This window comes from Nanorana parkeri, unplaced genomic scaffold, assembly GCF_000935625.1.
Source record: "Nanorana parkeri isolate BGI_ZX_2015 unplaced genomic scaffold, ASM93562v1 scaffold117, whole genome shotgun sequence".
Taxonomy (NCBI): domain Eukaryota; kingdom Metazoa; phylum Chordata; class Amphibia; order Anura; family Dicroglossidae; genus Nanorana; species Nanorana parkeri.
In genome coordinates this window covers 1,680,322-1,702,825 of record NW_017306385.1, presented here as the reverse complement: position 1 = coordinate 1,702,825, position 22,504 = coordinate 1,680,322, and the positions used below count along the sequence as shown (strand labels likewise).

Below are 22,504 nucleotides of genomic sequence, written 5' to 3'. Positions count from 1 at the left end.
GATGCACTACGAGTAGAAGGCAAGCCGGTGGAGGCAGTGTGATGCTTTTAGTAATCTCCTGCTGGGAAAACCTAAGTCCTGCCATTCATGTGGATGTTACTTTGACACATACCACCTACCTAAACATTGTTGCTGACCAAGCACACCCCTTCATGTGTAAAGTATATTCCCTGATGATAGTGGCCTCTTTCCACAGAATAATATGCCCTGCCAAAATGGTTCTAGAATGGTTTGAGGAACAAAACAACACGTTTGAGGTGTTAACTTGTCCTCCAAATTCTCCACATCTCAATCCAAATCGAGCATCTGTTGACTGTGCTGGAAAAACAAGTCCGATCCATGGAGGCCTCACCTCATGGAGGCCTCACCTGATCCTTTAGGTCAACTTACATGACCTAAAGGAACGGTTACGGACGGCTTTTTGCCAGATACCACAGCATCACTTCAGAGGTCTAGCGGGGTCCATGCCTCAACGGGTAAGGGCTGTTTTGGCAGCAAAAGGGGACCTAGTCAATATTAGGCAGGTGCTCAAAATGTTAAGGCGGATTGGTATATACAATTATTATATTTTTTTTACGATATGTACCAAACAGGCTGTAGCCGTACCATGTGTGAACCACATACTTGCAAATGAGCCCTCCAGGTTCCCATTGGCTCATAACTATGATGGGCAGCCTTGCTGGCCAGTAAGTACTTGCATAAGGGACAGAACAGTCTCCCAACATAGGGCCTGCATTGACAGTCTTTTGTTTGGGTCAGAATTTGCTTCTCTCCCCATACAATTCAGCCTCTGTACAGCAGGACTGGCGTGCGAGAGGAAGAAGCAGTACACAGAGCCAATCAGTTCATCTGCTGACAAGAAGCATGCTGAAAAGGAGGATAGGGCAGAATGCAGAGAGATAAGCTCATCATTGTGCTGCATCTCCAATCACTGAACAGTCAAAGGCGCAGTGAAATGAATGATGCTGGCTATCAGACTGAGGATACACAGTGGCAAAAAATAAAAAAATATGGGAAATCTCTGGATTGAATGTGAATATTGCAGTAAAATACAGTTTTGTTATTTTATCTTTTAAATGGGCTATTATTTTTGTCTGGAGTTCTGCTTTAAGAAATTATACAATGCGTGATCTTTTTAGAAGCAGAAAAGAAATGGAAGGGCTGGAGGTCAAGAAGAGCCTTGAAGGCAGGGAAAACAATACATTAATGGTGGGTGATTAATAGTAACAATAGCCAAAGGGCAGTCAACACATAATGGATACAAACACTTCCATGAAAACGAGCCTTGAGAGGTGACATACAGCTCAGTCCTAAACATTTATCACACAGAGTATAGAAGGTGGCAAATAATTAGGCCATCCCATTAAAACGGATCATGTTTGTGCATTAGCCGCTGGTTTTAATTGAATAGAAGGGCCTTTTGCAGCGTCAGCACGTGCGGAGACGTCATGTGATACACACTTCCATCTGGAACTTGCGCCATCTAACACTTCACTGCTCCTCCATGTATTTGCTGTCCTATGATGACCACATAATGCATCCGGCTCGCGCTCCTAATTGCCATACAAGGCATATAGGAAACTGGATCACCTATAAAACTAATGGCATGCATTTAATAAACATTAGCAATGACGGTAATGAGGTTTGTACAGCCATGAAGTCACTCTGCGTAAAGGAAAATATATATTACGGGGAATGGGGTGGTTTGTGATATTTAAAACTGTGCTTAATAATACATGGCCGCCAGAAGAATTTCATGGAGGAAAAAGCGGCCGGGGGCAATAATTATTCCACAATCGAGTGTTCTATGACCTTGTTGCTGGAGTCATTCCGTCATTAGCTTGTTTTTTTCTTTGTAACAGCTTCAATGTAACTTAACACCATGTAGCAATCTTTCTTTATGTGTTCCTTAAGGCCCCATTCTCATTACTGCATTGTGGGAATGCATGTGGTCCGGTACACATTACCTCAATGCACGGCACCACTTGCTACTTCTGATGGCACATTGTGGTGCCATTTACTCTGAATGGCACCCCAACACACCTTGCTGACAGACGAGCGCTGTACTGAAGAGCAATGCTCAGCAACATTCGTTGCACCGCACTGTAAAAAAGGTCCGATTTTTGGGCCATTGAGACCCATTGCTGGCCCATTCATGTTTTTTTACTGCAATCTCAACCACCCACCTAAAACCTAAGCGTCTCAGACTGTACACATGCGGCTGTAAACAGCATTGCAGTCAATGGGACACGAACGTCAGCATGTGGCAAGCGCTTGGCTATGGTACTGCAATGCAAAATCCAACTTGGGATCATAAAGAAAAATGCTGGACATTCAGGAGGTAGTAGTATCGCCTCCTGAAAGCCGCTGCTTAACGGCACTGTGAATAGCAATCCACCTCGGATAGTGATACACTGCCACAGGTGTTAAAGAGGCCTTACAGTAAGGGCCTGTACATAGCAACACTCAAAACCAGCAATCATCTTGCATTAGCATTAAGAGCTTGTTCACACCATAACTGCATCAGAACTGCGTGCGGCTGCGCAGCTGCAGAACGATGCGTTTTGCCGCGTTACCACAATTTTTACAAGTTTTTTTTTCCGCTTACAATAGGGTTTCAGGTGCAGTCCATTGTGTTTGCATGCATTTTTTTATGCGTTTTGATGCATTCTGTTGCAGCTAAAATATGCCAAGCAGGATTTTTTCTGACTGAGTCAAAACTGACTGCACTGGCGTGAACGGGGCGTCAGAAATTGCACTGGAAAGCATTGTGGCGCGAGTTTGATGCAGCTGCCAAACTGAATGGACAACTGCATCTGGTGCAAACTAGCCCCGAGTCTGCTGCATTAAAATACCTTGCGGCTCCATTCACACCTAGGCATAGCGTTCGCTTGTGTGTATGCATGTGCGCACACGTTTCAAGTGTGTGATTCACAGCCCCCTTGATTTCAATGGGTGCCTCACGTGCATTGAACACGGGACAAACTAACAAACTAGCCCTTATAGCAAAGTCTTGGGAGTTTATTTTTTTTGGGGGGGTGGGGTCCATCGTAGCCATGGCTTGTGCACACGATGGACCCCACTGTTTGCACTGCCAGAAAACCATCCAAACACTGGCCATACCTGCACAGTAGCCTCCCTAAAGCTCACCACACACGTTACAGTTGGAATGAACAATCTCCATTAGATCTACCAAGTATGTCATTCAAGGGCCTGCCGGCCTGGATGTCAATTGATTGCATGGTTTAGGTAGGTCCATAGTTTTTTGGATCTGAAAATGATCGTACAGAAATTGCATGATTGTAACATGTATGGGGACCTATAGACTCCACTGGAGCATCTCTTTATTCTGTGGTACCGCAATCTTCCGCAAACAGGTTGTGACTACTAGTCTGCTGAAGACGCTCTGCATGCCATCCTTCTTGTCATCAAACCTCTACTGTGATCACTGCAGGGCCTGCAGACACGTCATCAGGATGGAGCGTGCTCACAGCAAAATGTACCCCTCTACATTCCAGCACTGAACGCGGAGAACGGGAACACACACACTGCAGATTAAAATGAGTAATACTTAGAAATGTTCCGTAAAAAAAAAAAATGCTACAGATTGCTGAAAAGCAGATCAGAGGGGGTGGACCGTATTTCTTTGTCAGGAGTTCGGCTTTAAAGCTGATGAGCAAATAATGTCTAAATACAAGAGCCATGTGTATTCTTTCTTGAATTGTGGAGCTTCCTGTAATAAAGACCGGTCACTGCTGTTCTCTCTCCTTATGCAGGGTGACTGATCTGGTCTCTGCCCCCTCCTGTAATAAAGACCAGTCACTGCTGCTTTCTCTCCTTGTGCAGGGTGACTGGTCTTGGCCCCGCCCCCTCCTGTGATAAAGACCAAGCACTGCTGCTTTCTCCTTGTGCAGGATGACTGGTCTGCTCCGCCCCCTGCTGTAATAAAGACGGGTCACTGTTGCTCTCTCTCCTTGTGCAGGGTGACTGGTCTTGTCTCCGCCCCCCCCTGTAATAAAGACGGGTCACTGCTGCTCTCTCTCCTTGTGTAGGGTGACTGGTCAGGTCTCTGCCCCCTCCTGTAATAAAGGCCAGTCACAGCTGCTCGTTCTCCTTGTGCAGGGTGACTGGTCTTGTCTCCGCCCCCGCCTGTAGTTTTCTGCAGGAAGACTGTTATGGATGGAGTTGCTGGGTCCCTCCCGAAGCTCCACTCTCTGTACAGAACAGTCAACACTAAAGATACAAGAGAATATCTGGGCTTGTACAGGCATTTGGTGCACACAAAGTGGATTTAAATCCTCTTTGGCCATTAAGAAATATATTTAAATGAAAGCTTTTGTGCCCGGAGTTCGGCTTTAAGGTAAGGATTACTGGATGTTAGAAACACTATTGCTGCAGATTGCGGAGGAGCAGGGGGGCGGTGTGGTTTTATGACATGGCCAGAGTTTGCTTTAAATGAAGTGTCCCGAGCTGGTCCTGTAGCAGAATGTGTATCTGTTCTCAGCCTGTTAATTCATCTCTGCAAATTGGGAAAATAAAGTCAACGCCGCGTGAACTAATATGCATTTTATTTTCCACAATTCTTATTTCACCCTCAGACGAACGGCAAACAAATCAATAATTAAATGAATCTATTTCCATGACTAATTGACACCATCTAGCATAGCTTTTCAATAACCTATTTAATGAAGATCTGACATGTATGCAGCAAAACAAATCAGCTTTGTGACAGACTGCTCTTCAGTTATGGAACTGAATAATGAACTGATCAATGAAATCTTAGATCGGAGAGTATTAATCTCCTTTTTTTAGGGACTGAAAATCATAATTGATTCTATTAATAAACATTTAATGAGGAACTATAATGAAATATCAAAAAATACAACAGAAGCTTCACAATATAACAAAGCAAACGGCATAGGTCTAAGAGGAATTTGTATTTCCTAGCTCTTTAAAAAGACGTTGATTCTGCCAGTGCCAGGACTTACTTGAACAGGGTGACAACGAGGATTCCCCGTAGTGAAATCTCTGCAGCGTTGTCACTTTGTTCAGAGCTGCAAAGTCATGGAGGAAAAGAAGGAGAGTTTTCAATGTGGTCAGCCTCCTTCTCAATGCCAGTCAACACTGGCCACGAATATCTTCTTACCAGTGCTGTCCACATTGGCTGCTGAGAAGCGAGGTGGAAGGCGATTTCGGATTTCTCCCTTCTCTCTTCCTGGGTTTGGTGGCCAAAAGAGCACTGTAACTCCTGTGATGACAACACAGGGGCTATGAAGAGAGTTTCATTCACATTTCTCCCTCCTGTGCTGCCAGGCTTCCTCTCTTCCTTGTTTAACAACTCAGCTTTCTCTTCCTTGATTAGCTTGTCTGCCACCTACCCCGAAATACAGGCCCCCAGCATGTCCTCAAAATCTCCACCTTCTCCGTTGCCATCACCATCATTGTCAGTACTGCCTAAACGATTTTTGAGTTCTCCTCCTACATGTACAGTTAGTCTCCACACATCAAACAGGGTAAACCGGGGTTTACGAACTGGGGTCAACATGAAGCTTGGCAGCAATAATAACCCCCATCTCCTCCCGCCAGCATCCAGGTCGGTCTTAACTCACAGTTTCAACCATCACTCATTCTAGCTTTGCCTCCCCTATGACTGCCAGCCTTGCCCCATCCTCTCTCGCCATGATATGTATATCCATACCACCCTGATGGCTCTTGTACTTTTGCAGTCACCTTCCGTGATGTGCCTGCCATGCCACAGCCCCCCTACCCCTATCTTCCCACTCAGTGTGGACCTGGTCAGCCACTGATTCTAGTCATGGAGCTGCTGAAGAGAAAAATCAGCAGATGGACACCCTGCACAGGAAATAGAACTGGTTGAGGAGTGTACACTTCCAACGCTGCTCTAGCTACACTGGTAATGGAGGACCTGGTCACGTGGCAGCCGATGACTATGAAACAGCTGGGCTGGGGATGTCCTATGTTTGCAATAGTGTAAGACCACTGTAGCATCACAGGCAGGCCCTGCTCTAGGTATGAACAGCCACATTTCCAGGGATGCTTGTTTACTGGGGATAACCCACTAAAAACAGGCCCGGCACTGGGAAACAGGACGAATGGTAACTATATTTTATGCAAATTCTGAAACTGCAAAAATCAAAATAGCGCAGGCATGCACACTTGAAAAACGTATATCTCCTGGCATAGGTTTGCCAGGTGCTGCACAGACATAACAGCACAGCCTAGGATTCCCTATGACCCCTTGGCTTAATCTCTGCTGGCTGCTTAGCCTTGAAGTCATAGACATTACACACCTCCCTTTTAGTATGTCCTCATGCACCTACATTTGCATAGGGGCAGAGACCATCACTGCACAGAACAGTGTGACTCCTCAGAGTTTCATCCGGTGTAATAAATGGATTAAAAAAGGTATCTAAATGGTCAGAAAATGTTAAATCATATGTATTGCCACATACAGTATATTTCCATTACTTCTAGCCTGCTCCTTTTAAATCTGAACAATCTTGAAGTTTGAAAGCCTACTCAAAATGCAGATAGTACAAAAAAAAAAAGCTGAAAATGCAGTGCATCCCAAGCTTCTCTTCCTTGCTGGGTGCTGGCTGCAAGCTTCGGTCTGTATTCCCTCCGATCCCTGCTGCTCTCCCCCTCCTGTGTCGGCTGAGGCAACGGGGATCAGATGGGACACAGCTGATCCAACTGCGGGCGCCCAGCCGGGAGGAGAGAAGCTGTCAGGGCTGACAGTGTCAACGGAAGGAGAGCTGTGGGAGGGGCGAAACCGATCAGGATGGAGAGCGGGGAGGATCAGCAAATATGTGAAATATTTGCTAATCCTTCCATGCACCGCTCAAAAATCAGTGTGATCAGTTCTGATCACATTGAAGTTTGCAAAAAAACTGAGGACATAGTATTTAGTTACTGCGTCCACAATTCTGAATGAATAGGATAAAAGTGACACAAGCGTATTCAATGGTTCCCCTCACAGGAGGCTATCGTCCATCAGAAGCCACAGCACAACCAAGTCAGCTCATGACCGAAGTCGTCTTCCAGCAGCGAGTGGCAAGGGTTAACGCGTTTCTGGAAGACGACTTCGGTCATGAGCTGACTTGGTTGTGCTGTGGCTTCTGATGTGGTAACTCATACTATGAATGGACAGGAGCACTCAGTACAGAGGTTTCCTGTTCATTCATAACAGGGGCTGCTGAAAAAGAGAGATTGAGGACTCTGTGTCCTAAATCTCTTTTTCTATTTAAAATACACACACACACACACACACACACACACACACACAAACTTAAAGCACACAAAATAGTGAAAAAAATATCATATTTCAGAATGTTTGAATATAACAATACAGCTTCAGTGTAACTTTAGATGACCTGTCAGGTGTTACTCGCTGTCTGTGTCTCCGTTACAGAAATTCACCATCTCTATTTGTCCTGGTGACCGTTAACCCACAATTTTGGATTTTCTCTAATTTTAAAGGTAGTCATCAGAACAGGAATTGATGGGGAATCTTCCAATGGGGACAGTTCTAGTGACCCCGCTGACCACTGGGGAATTCCGTCACATTGGAAGGCTTTCCTCACTTCCTGTTGTGATTATTGGACAGGAAGTGAAGGGAAATCTTCCCAATGGGACACAGATGGCAAAAAACAGGGGTTATAACTAAGGATGCACCAATAATAGCATCGGTACCGATATTGAGTATTTGAGCGAGTACTGGTACTCACCTAAATGCTCCGATGACTTCCCCGATACCGGAACCTCCGGTCAGAGGAAATTTTCCTCTGACCAGCAGTGTCGTAGGGGGAACATGGAGCTTGGCGAGTAATGACCCGCCTCCTGATTGGCCAGGAAGCCGGCTTTCTGGCCAATCAGCATCGAGCCGGCCAAACAGCCGGCTCCTTGCTAATTGGCTAGGAAGCCAGCTTCCAGGCCAATCAGCATCAAGCCGGCCAAACAGCCAGCTTGATGCCGATTGGCTAGGAAGCCAGCTTTCCAGCCAATCAGCACCGAGCCAGCTTCCCGGCCAATCAGGAAGCTGGGCGGCGAGTAATTGGCCGGGAAGCTGGCTCGGTGCTAATTGGCTGTAAAGCCGATTCCCCGGCCAATCACAGTCGAGCTGGCCAAAAAACATGGAGCCGGCTTCCCAGGCAATCAGGAAGCTGGGCAGCATGTCATTACATGCCACCCGGCTTCCTGATTGCCCTGGAAGCTGGCTCCATGCCAGAGGAAGCACTGGTATCGGTACTCTGTATCGGCAAGCAATGAAAACAAAATATCGGTACTCAATACTGAGAAACCGGTATCGGTGCATCCCTAGCTATAACCCTCCATTATTCTATCCAAAACAAAACAAAAAAAAGTTTGGGCTTCAGTTAGTTTAAATCTAAGTAGCAAGAAATCAATACTCCCCATGTAGCTTAGGTCTAAAGCAGTCCACTCACGTATAAATCAAAGGTTCATATACTGATTGTATCCTTGTTACAAAATCATAATAAACACAAATATATATTATTTATTCCCATAAAGTCCTAGTTATATATAAAATGCTCACTAATCAGCTGATTATCTGGCGCTGGACTCCTGAAATATTTGGATCCCTATTGTTACTGCTGTGCCAACACATTTAATTGGTACACCTGTTGTTTGTTTCTTCCAAGAAAGCAAAGTAATGATTTCTATTTTTGGAAGCACATTGAGACTGAAGGGGGGAGGAGGGGGAATCTGTTGTCCACCGTATGAGCCATGATTGATTGCAACCTGCTGGCGTTCTCAAACGTATTGCACATTCTCAACTGTATTTCTTGCATTTAGACTCAAATAGCAAGCTTTTGACAAACTTTCTAAATCTTCTATTGTGTGTATGGAAATACAATTCAGCTGATTAGCTGGTAGGGTCAGAGAGACTGTTGCAGACACAGCCTTCGTAAGTGGTGCATGCAGGCACACTTAGCGGTCGATTTATAAATCATTTGAAGCGCCATTGGCCCTGCAAATCTCTGTGAATGTTCGGTCTGTGTGAATAGATGAAGCTTCTTGTATATTTATTTACAAGTCAAATGTATATTTCAGCATCATCTTGTAATACTACTTTATGGCGACTAGATGGTGCTTCGATGCATGGAAAATAAGTATTTCCTATGCTTATCAGCTCCACCTAGTGGCCATTATGCCGTATTACAAGATGACATTCAAAATATACATCTGACATGTAAGTAAAATATACAAGAACGTCCATTTTGTGCATCAATTCACACAGAACGAAAATTTACAATGATTTGCAGGGCTAATAGCTCTGCTAATTGTTTATAAATAGACCCCTTGAATTCAACATTGGGCCAGGGCAAAGATAAAATCAGTGGGTACAGTATTGTATTATCAGCCCCGCCCACACGCCCACCGGCCGCAGCTCACGCACGCACGCAGCTCCTGCCCCGCCCACACGCACAATGGAAGCGACATCCTCCGGAACCGGCAACAGCACGCCGCCTTCCGGGACATCGTCCACTCCTCCCCCAGCCAGGTAAGACATCCCCCGAAAATAAGACCTAGTGTCTTATTTCGTGCAAAAAAAAAATAAGACAGTGTCTTATTTTCGGGGAAACACGGTATATATAACAGGTGAGCATAAAAAGGCTTAAGAGTGCTGAACAAATATAGTATTGTGTCCCATTCACACATGCACCCCAACATATTTTATCGCACAATAAGGCGTGCTGCATTAGTGTAGCCCATTCATTTTTAATGGAGCCCAACACAGGAAAAATTGCACCTGCTCTATTTTTTTTACTAGTGCAGCACAGATGCATTGGGTACGCCCATTCACATTCACTTGACCACCTTACCGCTGTCGTAACGCAGGCCCTCTGTTCTGTACTCACTAGTCCACTCCTAGAACAGTGACCAAACCATCACGGACAGCACAAGGTTACTGTTTATGATCGGGAACTCGTGGGATCGGATCCCGATCATGTGACCATTGTGACAGCCGATTACAGAGATCACATGATCAGGAAGCCTGCCTCTGACTTGTGATGTTAAGATTCCTTTAAAGGGGTGCCAGAAGTCAGGTTAAATCACATTCTTGTGCATGTGAACACCACAACTGTGCTGCCACACATGTCCAAAACTGTAAAAAAAAAAAAAAAAAGGGAGCGATTTTTCCATCATATACATCCAACATATTTTCCATCCAACATATAATATTATTAACATAATAAAGTGCACGGCAGCTTGCATTGCATTACAGTGTGCTGCGGTAAAGCATAAAGTACTGTGTTACCGCAGCAAATTACAGTGTGAACTAGGGATGCACCGATACTCGCCCAAATGCTCCAATACCTTTCCCGATACTAGAACTTCCGGTCAGAGGAAGATTTCCTCTGACTGGCAGTGCCGCGAGGAAAGATGGAGCCGGAAAGATGGCTCCATGATGTTTGGCTGGCTTGGAGATGGAGGGAAAAAAAACTGGACGGACACGGATGTGACAGCAGCGAAATCCGATCCATGCTGCTCCGATCAGCAGGGGATCAGTGCACGGATCTCCTCCTTTTCAGTGTGAAAGGGCCCTTAGGTCTTGTTCACACCAAGCGCGGAGCAGGTGCAGAGCAGATCAGTTGCAGACCGGATCAAAACTGCGTCCAATGTATTCCAATGGTATTTTTTGCTCCAGTTCACATCGCAGCGTTCAGTTCCAGAGCAGGTAAAAAAAAACTGCAGCAGGCCCTATTTTACCTGCTCTGGAACGCATGCAAACACATCAAAAACGCATGCAAATGCCTGGAAAGCCCATGTTAAACTAAAAAAAACAAACATTTTTACCAAAAACAGCCCGGAACCCATCAAAAACGCGGCAAAAACGCGGAACAACCCACTGCACTGCGTGTGCAGAAACCTGAGCGGATCTGCTCTGCATTTGGTGTGAACAAGGGGCCATATCAAACAAGCAATCCCATCACTGAAAACAAGTCGGCAGCACCAGGATTACCAAGTGACCACTTATCTTCTCCCAAGCTGTTTGTTCTTTGCTAGCAGGACATGTTAGATATTGATCCATCACTGTTTCCTTGCTAGCAAGCAATGTTCTGCTGAGGGAATGATGCCCATTACGGGAAGGGAATCCTTTCAGCTAGAGCTACTGACCTCTGTAAACAACAGGATTTTTACAACTATTTACTAACATTCCACCATAGTGTTTTGCTGTTTTGAGGCCAGCGTACTGCAGACAAATGTTGTTGATCTAACTCAATGTCTCAAGAATACAATATTTTTGGGATGTGCCGTCTGAATGGGATGAGGTTGAGACGTATTGAACATGGAAAGCCCTTAATGGATGCTTGGCTCAGCCAAAAAACCTTTGTATCTCTTATTGAACGTCACTTACTGTAGGACAATACGGAAGACCTGCTGGTAACTGTAGATATTCCTCCTTGCTAATGCCTTCTCTTAGCACGCCATTTCTAGTAATCATCGACTGATTCAGGGAAGCAACTAGACGGCGGCATTAAACTTTTAAATAAGGTTTGGTTTTTAATTATGATTAGGAGTATAAAATATTCAGACGTAGATTAGAAAAATGAATCCGACATCTTTATTGCAAAGGTAAAGCTTTTCCTCTCTGCTGCCTTCTTGCATTTTACTGTATGTGATGGTCTCTTTACTGACGTATTGCTGCTCATATATGAAATGTATAGATTTTTTTATGTCCTGACTAACCTCAGACTGATAATTTTAACCTCCTTTTAGGATTTCCAATAAAAAGAACAGAGAGCAGTTCCAGCCAGCGGGTGAAAATAATCTGTAAACTGCTAATGCCAACCAGCAACCATTGCAGATTTGCTAAAATCCGAAAGTCTGCTTAAAGGACCTTTACCCAGATCTTTAAAATGACAACAAAGTCACCTTTAGAAATGTTTAGTAATGACAATCTACAAACACATACTTCTGGATCATTGCCGGCTTTTTATTCTTTGCATACCCTCATTTAAGGGCAGATTAATATTTGGAATGCACCGATAACCAATACTAGCATCTATATCGGTGCAGATACCGAGTATTTGCGCGGGCACTCGCACTCACCCAAATGCTCCGATACTTGCCTCCAATACCGGAACTTCTGGTCAGAGGGAGATCTCCCACTGACTGCAAGTGCTGAGGAAGCATGGAGCCGGCTTCCTTTCCAATCAGGAAGGCAGGCGGTGGGTTCTGACCCGCCTCCTGGCTTCCTAATTGGTCAAAAAGCCAGGATGACTAGGAACAAGTAAAGCCAGCTTCCTAGCCAATCAGGAAGTCGGGAGGCGGATCATGAAGTGCCCCCTGACTTCCTGATTGGCTAGAAAGCCGGTTTTAATTGTTGGTGAGCAGCCTGGCTTCCTAAGCAACCAGGAAGCTGAGCAGCACGTTATGACTCGCGTCCCGGCTTCCTGATTAGTCAGGAAGCTAGACTACATAGGAACAAGTGATGCCGGGTTCCTAGCCAAACAGGAAGCCGGGAGGCGGGTCATGACGTGCCGCCCGGCTTCCTAATTGGCTAGGAAGCCGTCTTCACTTGTTGCCAGGCAGCCTGGCTTCCTGACCAATCAGGAAGCCGGACGGCACCTCAAGACTCGCCACCCGGCTTCCTTATTGGTCAGGAAGCCAGGCAGCCTCAGGCATGCGAGGCCGGTGTTCTTTCACTAGAACACCGCCTTCACAGGCAATCAGGAAGCCGGGCGACGGATCATGATCCGCCTCCCGGCTTCCTGATAAATTTGAGCACACGGCACCGGTATCGGTGCATCCCTAATTAATACTTTACTAAATATAAAAACAATAAGTGATCAGCGCCAGTAAATAAATGCAATAAGAGCTACTAGGCACTCAAGATAAATAAAAAATATCTAAAAAACATGAACAAATCATGCGCAGAGCTAAATAAATATATACAATTAAGTGAAATATCTAATATAATGATAAGTTATATAAGAGCATATCAAAGCATGAAAAAATGTCAGAGCAATAAAAACAAAGTTCAATGTGCAACAATTATAATTGTGTAAATAACTGCAGGGAATAGTCCACCACTAGATAGATTCAAACTTCTAAGTAAGCAGTTCATTACTGTCGAGATCCACCCAACTGCGTGAGTGACAGCTGACTCTGCCTATCTAGAGGCAGAGCCAGCTGTACCCGCCCACCCCGCCCGGTTCTCCACTCATCGCTGGAGGAACGGGGGGGGGGGGGGAATCCCTGCAGGGAGACGATCGAGAAATGAGCAAGCAACGGTATGTGTTCGCTCACTTCCCGATCTATTGAACCGACGTGCGAGTTTCATTGTTGCACGTCGGCTCGAACTATGAGGTTAAGTGATTTTCACTCGCCTCATAGCTCTCCTTTAATGTCATGAAGGCACTGGACTTGGGAGAGGTACAGTACAAACAGCTTCATGACTTCAACTGCAGAGACTCTTGTAACCTTCCCTTCAACGTGAATAAGTCTTGTATGGCCAACACAACCTACTGACCCTACTTCTGCTTACATTTGTCAGTTTAGGAACATGTTTTTCTTTTTCTTATTTTGGGAGGACCATAGGGGTGGAGCCATTAAAATAAGTTATTAACGTTATGCGTGCATGCACTCAATGTTTGAGTGTGCGCACTAACTGCCTTTATTATATGGAAAATATTAAAAAAATGTTGAAACTAAAAAATAAGAATTATACCATCCTGTAGGATGACTTCTTAATGTGGCATTAATGTGTGTTACATTAAAATGATATTAGGCCAGGTAAGGTTCACTTTAAGGTGCCCATACACTGACATAGAACAGCAAATAAGGACCTGTTTAACTTCAAACAAGTTCTGAACCACAAGGTCACATTTTTCTAGTGGATGTACACAAGGATTACGGTCAGTCTCAATCTCCATAGTTGTTCTTACTTAGTGATTAAAATAAACACTGACACACCAGTGGGTCACCAGAAAACTAGCAATTGCAAAAACAGGTCAGCAATGGCAGCTTTGCATTTTTCTCATGAACCAGAGAAAAATGGTGAATGCAGACACTCAAAAACAGACATTCCATTGAATGCCATAACATATGATTGCTTTCACAGAAGACAGTATGGCAATTGGGTTTTTAGGTTGTGGTATCAGAAGGTTTCCCAACAAATGAAGCAAACATATGTTAAAAAAAAATAAAAAATAAAATAAAATATTACAAAAATGTATAAACACTTCTAAAAAATTATCTCATGACAGGCTTACTGCTGGCTGAGGATTAATGCTGAGAATAGTAATTGGGCGGGTTAGGAAGACTTGACAGTCGCTTCTTTTTTCACTGGAGAAGCCAGGGACCGAGGCTGTCTCCAGCAACCTCCTGTACTTCAAGGCCTAAACATGACAGCCTCCCCTGTTCATGTAACTGTTCATGTTTAGGAATGTGTTGGTGCCTGGGGTAGGTCTGATCCTGTCAACTTCCAACTGCACTCCAGTGTCTATGGCCCTGGAGCCCAACCTGCAGACAGAGGCCCTTTGGTTCTTGTTATGTGCCCTTCAAATCTGAGCAGTCAGTAGTGTAAGAGTTGATTTGTAAAAGGGCTGTAATGACAATGATCTCTAGCAGACTCATGTAGCAAGTCCCTACTCTTTATATATCTTCTGCAGCATGTCCCCAGATTTCAACCACACCTGTAGAATGCCCCCAGTCTCCAACAATCTGCAGTAGTATGCCTGCAGCCTCTGACAGTTTTCTTTAGCATTATACATAGTGAACATTGTGTGTGACCCTCTTAGTGATGTCTGGGGCTCTCTATACTTTGTACGTAGACCAAGACTTGTCTATTGTCACCTATACAGCCCCCACCACGCAATGACTGAGAAGAATTCAATAAAACTAACTTCTGCAGGCTCCACTGAATAAACAGCGATTAGACATTCATTCTGCATTCTCATGGCTGATTCTCTACAGCATTCCATTTTTCTTCCCTAATTATTTTCACCTCAGGACTCCTCTCTCTGCTTTGCATTCTAATCATGGGAGCCTGTCGTGTTTACAGAACAAATACTCTTCTCTAATTAAATGATTTGTTCTAACATCACTCTCGGGCTCCGGCTTCTTATTACCTTGGGTGCGTCGGTCTCCGTCTGCACTTTCTTGGGTGTCCCCTTGGGCTCCGGAACTTTTGAAGTGTCCTTAGCGGAGGGTGAGTCAGTGTGTTCCCCCTGGAGGTTCAGGTTGATGTTGTCCGCGCTGGCAGAGTGGTCGATATTATTGGAGTTCCGACTGCAATGAATAGCTGGAGGAAATGAAAGAAAACTGCTTAGGAAAAGCAACACCTGTGCAATTTTAAGAAAAGCAAAACTTTCTACTCTGCTGAGAGTACAATTCAAACGAAATCCACAATTTGCTCGTTGATTGAATAATCTAGCACAAGATGGATTTTTATAGCGGAGTTGCTGAAAACTGTTTAAAAAATTAGAAATAAGTACATTTCTAAAGGGGCAGCCCAAGCAAAACAGATATGCTGGAGAGGGATCCTATTGGTGAGGTTGAGGTCTTGGGTTGTGCACCTGCTGTGGCGGATAGAGATGAGGCTGGGAATGGTGAAAACCCTGTCTAAGTTCACCCAAGCCCGCTAATAACTCTGACCTCCACCACCTTCTCCCAACCTAATCAGCTGCAGGGAGGTGCATTCCCCACCCCACAGCTTTATGTCACAAAAGGGGTGGGCAACTTCCACCATTGATTAGGAGGACGGGGTGGTGGTCAGAGTTATGAGTGGGCTTGGACGAACTCATGCAAACTGGGTTTGCAACAAGCCCAATGAGGGGCCTCTAATGGAGGAGGGGTTCCCGATGTCCCAATACTTGAGCAGACCATTGAATAAAGATGTACCCAAACTACTAAAACAGAATGTGGCACTTCAATCCCCTATCATAAAAGGAGAGATCCCCTGCACATATTGTAATCTAAAAAAGCAAATCAGTTGGTAACATCCAGAGATGTATTAAATCAAACTACTGAATCAATAAATATTGTGACGCTGTGATGTTTTCAGAAAGTTATCTACAGCACCATCCTGACCCTAATGCCACCCATAATCTGCCCGCATTGCACAGAGGAGCACAGAAACCCAATGAAGGTGGGTGTGCACTGGGAGCACTGCACACGCTGCATTATGGGATGAGTAGTCACGGACAGCGGTGCACACAGACAGAAATATTGTGCACTTCTCCAGGATCGAGGCCGGAAGTCTAAGGGAAATGATAGAGCCATTGAAGTCCGTGGGATCATTTCCAAAAAAAACCAGTAAGATTGCAAATTGGAAAATGTATATAAAAGCGAGCTTAGGGAAAGCGCTATGTGGCGAGTATAATAAGGCGGAAAAAAAATGTACGTTTTGTGTTACTCTAAGGGCTTATTTGGGTGGCCGTGCGCATCCATACGAAGTGCACACCCTAAAAAGACCCAATCCTGGAATAGACAGGTGCTATCTGTAATTAAGCTGTAAGCAATCACACAGTCAGGCGCACACCAGAACCTGCACATCCGTGCAGGCCAGGGTGACCACACTTGGACACCATTATACACAGCACCTGTCCCTTTCAGGATTGGGTCTTTTTACGGGCATGCAAGCCAGTCTGAATGAGTCCCTAAAGCTGAAGTTGAATCTGCTTATATTTTGCTGTCGCGGTTCTTCCTTTCCTGCCCCATAAACATGCTAATAAAAAGACCTGATCCTGGAAGGGACAAGTGCTGCGTGTAAATGCGCGCAGCAGCCTGTTGCTCCCTATGGGAGGACACGGCTGTATGCAATTACACACAGTCACACACACACCCGAACCTGCACATCCATGCGGGTTCAGGTGCCTGTACTTGGGACACAATTACATGCAGCACCCGTCTCTTCTGTGATCAGGCCTTTTTAGGAGTGTGCACGCCGTACGAATGTGTACGCCCGTCTGAATGAGCTCTTAAAAGCTCAAGTTTAATCTGATTATATTATTTTTCCTTTCTTGCCCCCATAAACATTACGAGTCCGCTTCAATATACTTTATTTCGTACCCAGTGATATCTTCACGGGATCTCTGTGCACCTCTATGCAATGCAAGCATACAAGCAATGATATTGCTCCGTGATGATACAGGTTCTGTTTAGGACAGAGTTTAAAAAGAGCAAGGGGGCCCTAAAATGATGTATGAGGCCCTTCTTTTACACCCCTCTGCAGTCACCTCTCCTACCTACAATGGAACATATCCGATTCCTCCTCCTCCTCTCCAGCCTCCCCTACTAAACAAACAATCACTCCATAAAACAAAGTTAAGCTCAAACTTTAATTGGGACAGCTTTCTTCTTTTCTTTTTGCTATGTGCGCACATGCTTTCAAAATTTTAAATCTGCATATTTAGTAAGTGTTGATCACACCAGTCTTTGAGTTAAATACTTTGGAGGGTAAGGGAACTCTTTTTTTTTTAATGGCAAAGTACCAGAAGATTAATAAACAGCGCAGCATGGAAGCATTTAATTAACAACGTTCAAACAGAAATTATTTTTAGAAAGAACATGCGCCATTCTCTTTGTCAGTACGGAATCGTTAACTACAGTATCCATGATGATTGTCATAAACAGAGGAGAGGCACTGTCTGAATGACAATGCGCCTCATGCATATGCATCACCTAGTTCCGCACCATCTGTAAAATGTATTCTGGGCCGCTCGTAGACCGGACACACAAAACAGAGAGAGGAGTAACTGGATCATTTGTTACAGAAGAATTGCGGTGAGCGCCATTTGCATTTAAACCGAACGCATAGCGTAACCTCCGTGCTGGTCCAGAGACATAACACGGCCTTCTGTGAAAAAACACTTGTTCATTGGATCCCCATCTAAAAGTTAAATCTCATGCACTGCTTTCCTCAACTAGAGTTAAAAATGGACTTTGCAGGAATAATGCAAGGTCTGTTTACAGCTGAAGTTCAAAGTCATATTAAAGTCAAATAGTTAAGCAAGTTAAGCAATTTCAAATGCTGATGAAATTTACAAATTAGCTATGCACCAATACCGGTTTTTCGGAATAGAGTAGGAGCATCGATATTTTTGTTTGGGTACTCGCTGATACCGATACCCAAAAGTCCCATCAAGGAAGCCAGGTGGCGTGTAATTACATAGTTGCATAGTATTTGAGGTTCAATAAAGACACAGGTCCATCGAGTTCAACCTATTATTGCGTGTATGTATGGGATTAATGACTCGCCACCCGGTTTCCCGATTAGCAGTCTCCATGCTCCCTCGTTACCAGGTGACAGGGAAGCATGGAGCCAGCTTTCTGGCCAATCAGGAAGACGGAGGGGGTAGGACGGGTAATGACTCACCGCCTGGCTTCCTGATTAGTCGAGAAGCTGGCCCAAATGCTCCAATGCCTAGCCCGATACCCAAACTTCCGTTATCAGGAAGCCAACCAGCAAGTCATTACATGCTGCCCATTTTCCTGATTGGCCAGGAAGCTGGCTCCATGCTCCCTTGTCACCAGGTACGAGTACTTGGCCAAATACTCGGTATCGGCACCGATACCATTACGAGGATGGATAATCACTGCATCCCTACTTACAATGGATGCTGTTTCTTGATGTTTAAGTTTTTTAGTTTCCTGTAGAATTAGCTGGTCCGCTGAGCACTGGTCCGATTTCCTGTTTTAGGGTGGCTCCTTTCACTTGCGGGGTCCTATGGCCCCCGATCATTCCAGGCCGGGTACTCTACAGCAAGCCATTCCTGTCATAGGGCCAGAGCACCAGCACATGTTCCCTCCTGAATACTAATAAGAACAGATACTACACTTGATCTTAGCCCGAAGGCAGAGACGCAATTTGCCTGTACAACTTTGCAAGTTGACGGTAAAGTTGAAGTTCAGCTTTACTATACTAAGACCCCCCTCCCCAGTCACACATTGTAGATTTGCAGTTACATTCATTGCCTGGCAAAAATAAAGCTCTAACTATCTCCTACAACTTAGCAGGAGTGAAATTAGCTTTCACGTTCCAGAAATGTTGTGGAAAGTCAAGGATTTTGGCAAAATTTTGTTTAAAGGGTACAATAGTTCTTGAAGGTTATAGAAGCTCCGTTTAGTTTTTCAGGGCCTGTTCTTGCGTCAAAAACAGACCTTCATTCGCCTCATTATTTTCACCGTTTCTCACGGAAAAAAATAATGAAAAGTAACGCAAATGATGATCAAATACACACCAGAAGAGATAAAACACAAACACAGAACACTGATTCACATCACTTGAGTTGTGGTAATGCGCATTACCAGCGGTTTTGGATTGTGTCGCCATTTATTGTGAATATCACCCAAAACAGTCTGCTACAGACTGCCGCACAAAAAAAATTTAGGCAGCACTATTTGTATTTTGTGCATTGAGGTGTGTTGTGACCCATTAATTTTGAAACGTGTATCTGCTGCAGCTCACTGCCTTATGATGTGAAAGGGTCCTAAAAGAAATACACTAAACTATTCTAAAAACTAGGGCTGTGGGAATTAAAGATTAATTTCTCGATCTTAATTGATCAAACTTTTTGATCAACTAAAATTATTTTGATCGCCAATGCAAACACTCACCTCTCCGCCGGCTTCCGGGAGGCCCGTTGGTCGATGTACGTGACGTCACCGGACTCCTCCCCCCTTCCCCAAGTGGCTCCGTCGGCTAACGAAGGGAAGGGGGGAGGAGTTCGGTGACGTCGATGTCCGTGACGGCTAACGAAGGGAAGGGGAGGAGTCCGTGACGTCACCGGACTCCTCCCCCTTCCCTTCGTTAGCCGACGGAGCCACTTGGGCCGGTGAGTTTGCCCAAGAAACTTTATGCACGAGCGCCAGCCAAGGCATTGGCCTATACACATACAGCACAGCAATTAAGTAATAAAATGAACTAGGATCACACTAATCCAGCAGGTTATTATTCCGAGTTGCCCCACTCAAGCGGCGGCACGTGAGATTAATAACGTGCTGGATTAGTGTGATCCTAGTTCATTTTATTACTTCATTGCTGTGCTGTATGTGTATAGGCCAATGTAGTTGGATCTGTATGTGCGTTATAATTAATCAAAATTAATCGATTAAAAAAAATTTCGATCAATCGAACAGGAAAATTTTAATCATTACCAGCCCTACTAAATACTACTTACACAAGAAGAAAAAAAAAGGAGTAGATTAGTTTTTTCCTTCAAGCATCTGTGTTCCCTCTGCTTTCTCCACTTATCGTGTGTCTTGTCAGCACATCTGCATACAGCACACCTGATTAGCTCCCAGTTCTCCCCATCCTGGGGCACACCGGCCCGTTCGGCATTTATCTCCCGAGCACCGTTCAAACCAGCTGAAAATCGTACGATTTTCGGGTGGTTTTCTAGCGTGCTCCTTAGACAAAAGACATGCGACCGTACAGTAGAAACGGCCGCACATCTTCGTTCACACTGCTCGATTCTCGTACGATCGCGGGATTTCCCGCGATTCTCTTATGAGAATCGAGCAGTGTATGGGCACCTTTAAGCCAGGTTCACTCCTGGGCCATCTGTGACCGCGCCGCAATCTCCTATATAGCTGGTGGTATTCTGCATTGCACTGTATAGAGGACTACAAATCAAGGAATAATACATTATACAGTGCAATGCAGAATACCCGCAGCTATAGAGGACTACAAAACCCAGCAATACTACAGCACAATGCAGAATACCGCCAGCTATAATGTACTATTGCTGGGTTTTGTAGTCCTCTATAGCTGGTGGTATTCTGCACTGTGCTGTATAGAGGACTACAAAACCCAGCAATAGTACATTATACAGCGCAATGCAGAACACCGCCAGCTATAATGTACTATTGCTGGGATTTGTTGTATTCCTCTATAGCCGCTGCCATTCTGCATTCATTGCTGTATAATTTTACACTTTCCATTTCACTATATTGCACACCACACTTTTTTCTTTTTTACTTCCACCGCTCCTGTGATGGACTACAACCTCAATACAAACTAGTAGTCCCAACACTGGAGCCATTTTTTAACATTTATTTTTTATCCGATCAAATTTAATAAAATCGGCTAACTAATCGATTTTGAAAATAATCGTTAGCTGCAGCTCTAGTTGCTAGTGCCATTATTTTTTGATGGCACCCCAGTTGCCCCAGGCAGAATGTGCAAGGAAAACCGCGCAAGCAAGCACAATCGCGATTTTAAAAACTGCACGGTGCGGGTTGCCAAAAAAGGTACATGTACCTTCATTTAGCGATTGCCATGTGGATGTAACCCCTTTGAAATCAATGGGGCCGTGTGGCAACCTCTGCATGCACCCGCACAAACGCGTGTCCCAGGATCACCGAAGTCTGCACCACCCCTTATAGTCTGAATGATGCGGATTAGGCGATTACAAATCAATTGATGATACCAAGTCAAATTCAGATACTTACACTAGTTTAAAAACACGAAATTTTAAACTCAACTCTAACCCCCCCTGTCTACATTCTTGTCACAGAGAGAATTGCCGATGTGCTGCCCTCAGAGTCTTTCTGCATCATTATACTTTGGGTGAAGGGCGCCATGGTGGTGACTTACTTCAGCAATGCTTAGACCCTCACACTGCGAACTACAAGAAATGGAATGAATAATGCTGGATGTTATTCAACACGGAACAGGTCCAGCTCTGGACCACCGAGCACATAAAAACTGCAGCGAAATACCAGTACTGAAGCGAGAGATGTATTTTGTATATTTACTATGCTTTTTATTTAAAAGAAAATGAAGCGTAATGTGGCCTTTAAAAAAACAACTCTGTGCAAAACTACTACTACACACTACCTCCACAATGAAAGGGTTAATCTCTCATTTTCCTCTAACAGCTAAAATACAAAAGTTATACTCACTCGAACCGCATGGAGCCAGCCGGCTGTCACAGTGCTCCCTCCGCTGCAGCGATAGTATGTCCCTCAAGGTCCTCACATCCTATACACTTTGTATAGAACGTGATGACTTGGAGACCTTAGATCGCTGCAGCAGAGGGGGAAAGAGAGGCTCCAGGGACTGGTCTAAGAGCATGCCAGCTCCTAGGATTAGGCGAGTACGACTTTTTTATTTTAGTATCTAGATGAAAAATGAGCATTTAAAGCTTGAAGTGCTGGGGTAGCCCCACTGCAAGGGTTATTAATAGTTTGTCTGTAGTTCTGCTTTAGGGATTTAATACTGAAATTTGTCTATTTTACATCTGCCAGGAGTAACGGAGATTTTGGTCTCACATGCATCAATGGGCTGGCCATTCACAGCAAATGAGCTTTGACTCCCTCTAGTGTATACCAGGCTACGCTGTGTGTATGGGATACACGGGACACTAAACCTGATGTCGGCTGGGCATATTCCTCGTGCGGCTTCAGGATTTCTCTAATTTATAGACCATGATTAATTAGACAATTTGTAGCTGAAAAAGCTAAAGCATTACATCTGTCTTATGAACTCGGCTTGTGTACATCACTT

General features: G+C 44.6%; 1 protein-coding gene across 1 annotated transcript in view; it reads right to left on the bottom strand.

Annotated features, from left to right (window-relative positions):
- SAMD12 (sterile alpha motif domain containing 12) overlaps window positions 1-22,504 on the bottom strand; it is a 270,158-nt gene that overhangs the window by 219,820 nt on the left and 27,834 nt on the right. The window contains exon 2 of the mRNA XM_018553346.1: window positions 15,123-15,295. Within this exon, the coding sequence (XP_018408848.1) occupies window positions 15,123-15,295 (173 nt within the window). The remainder of the gene's footprint in view (window positions 1-15,122; window positions 15,296-22,504) is intronic.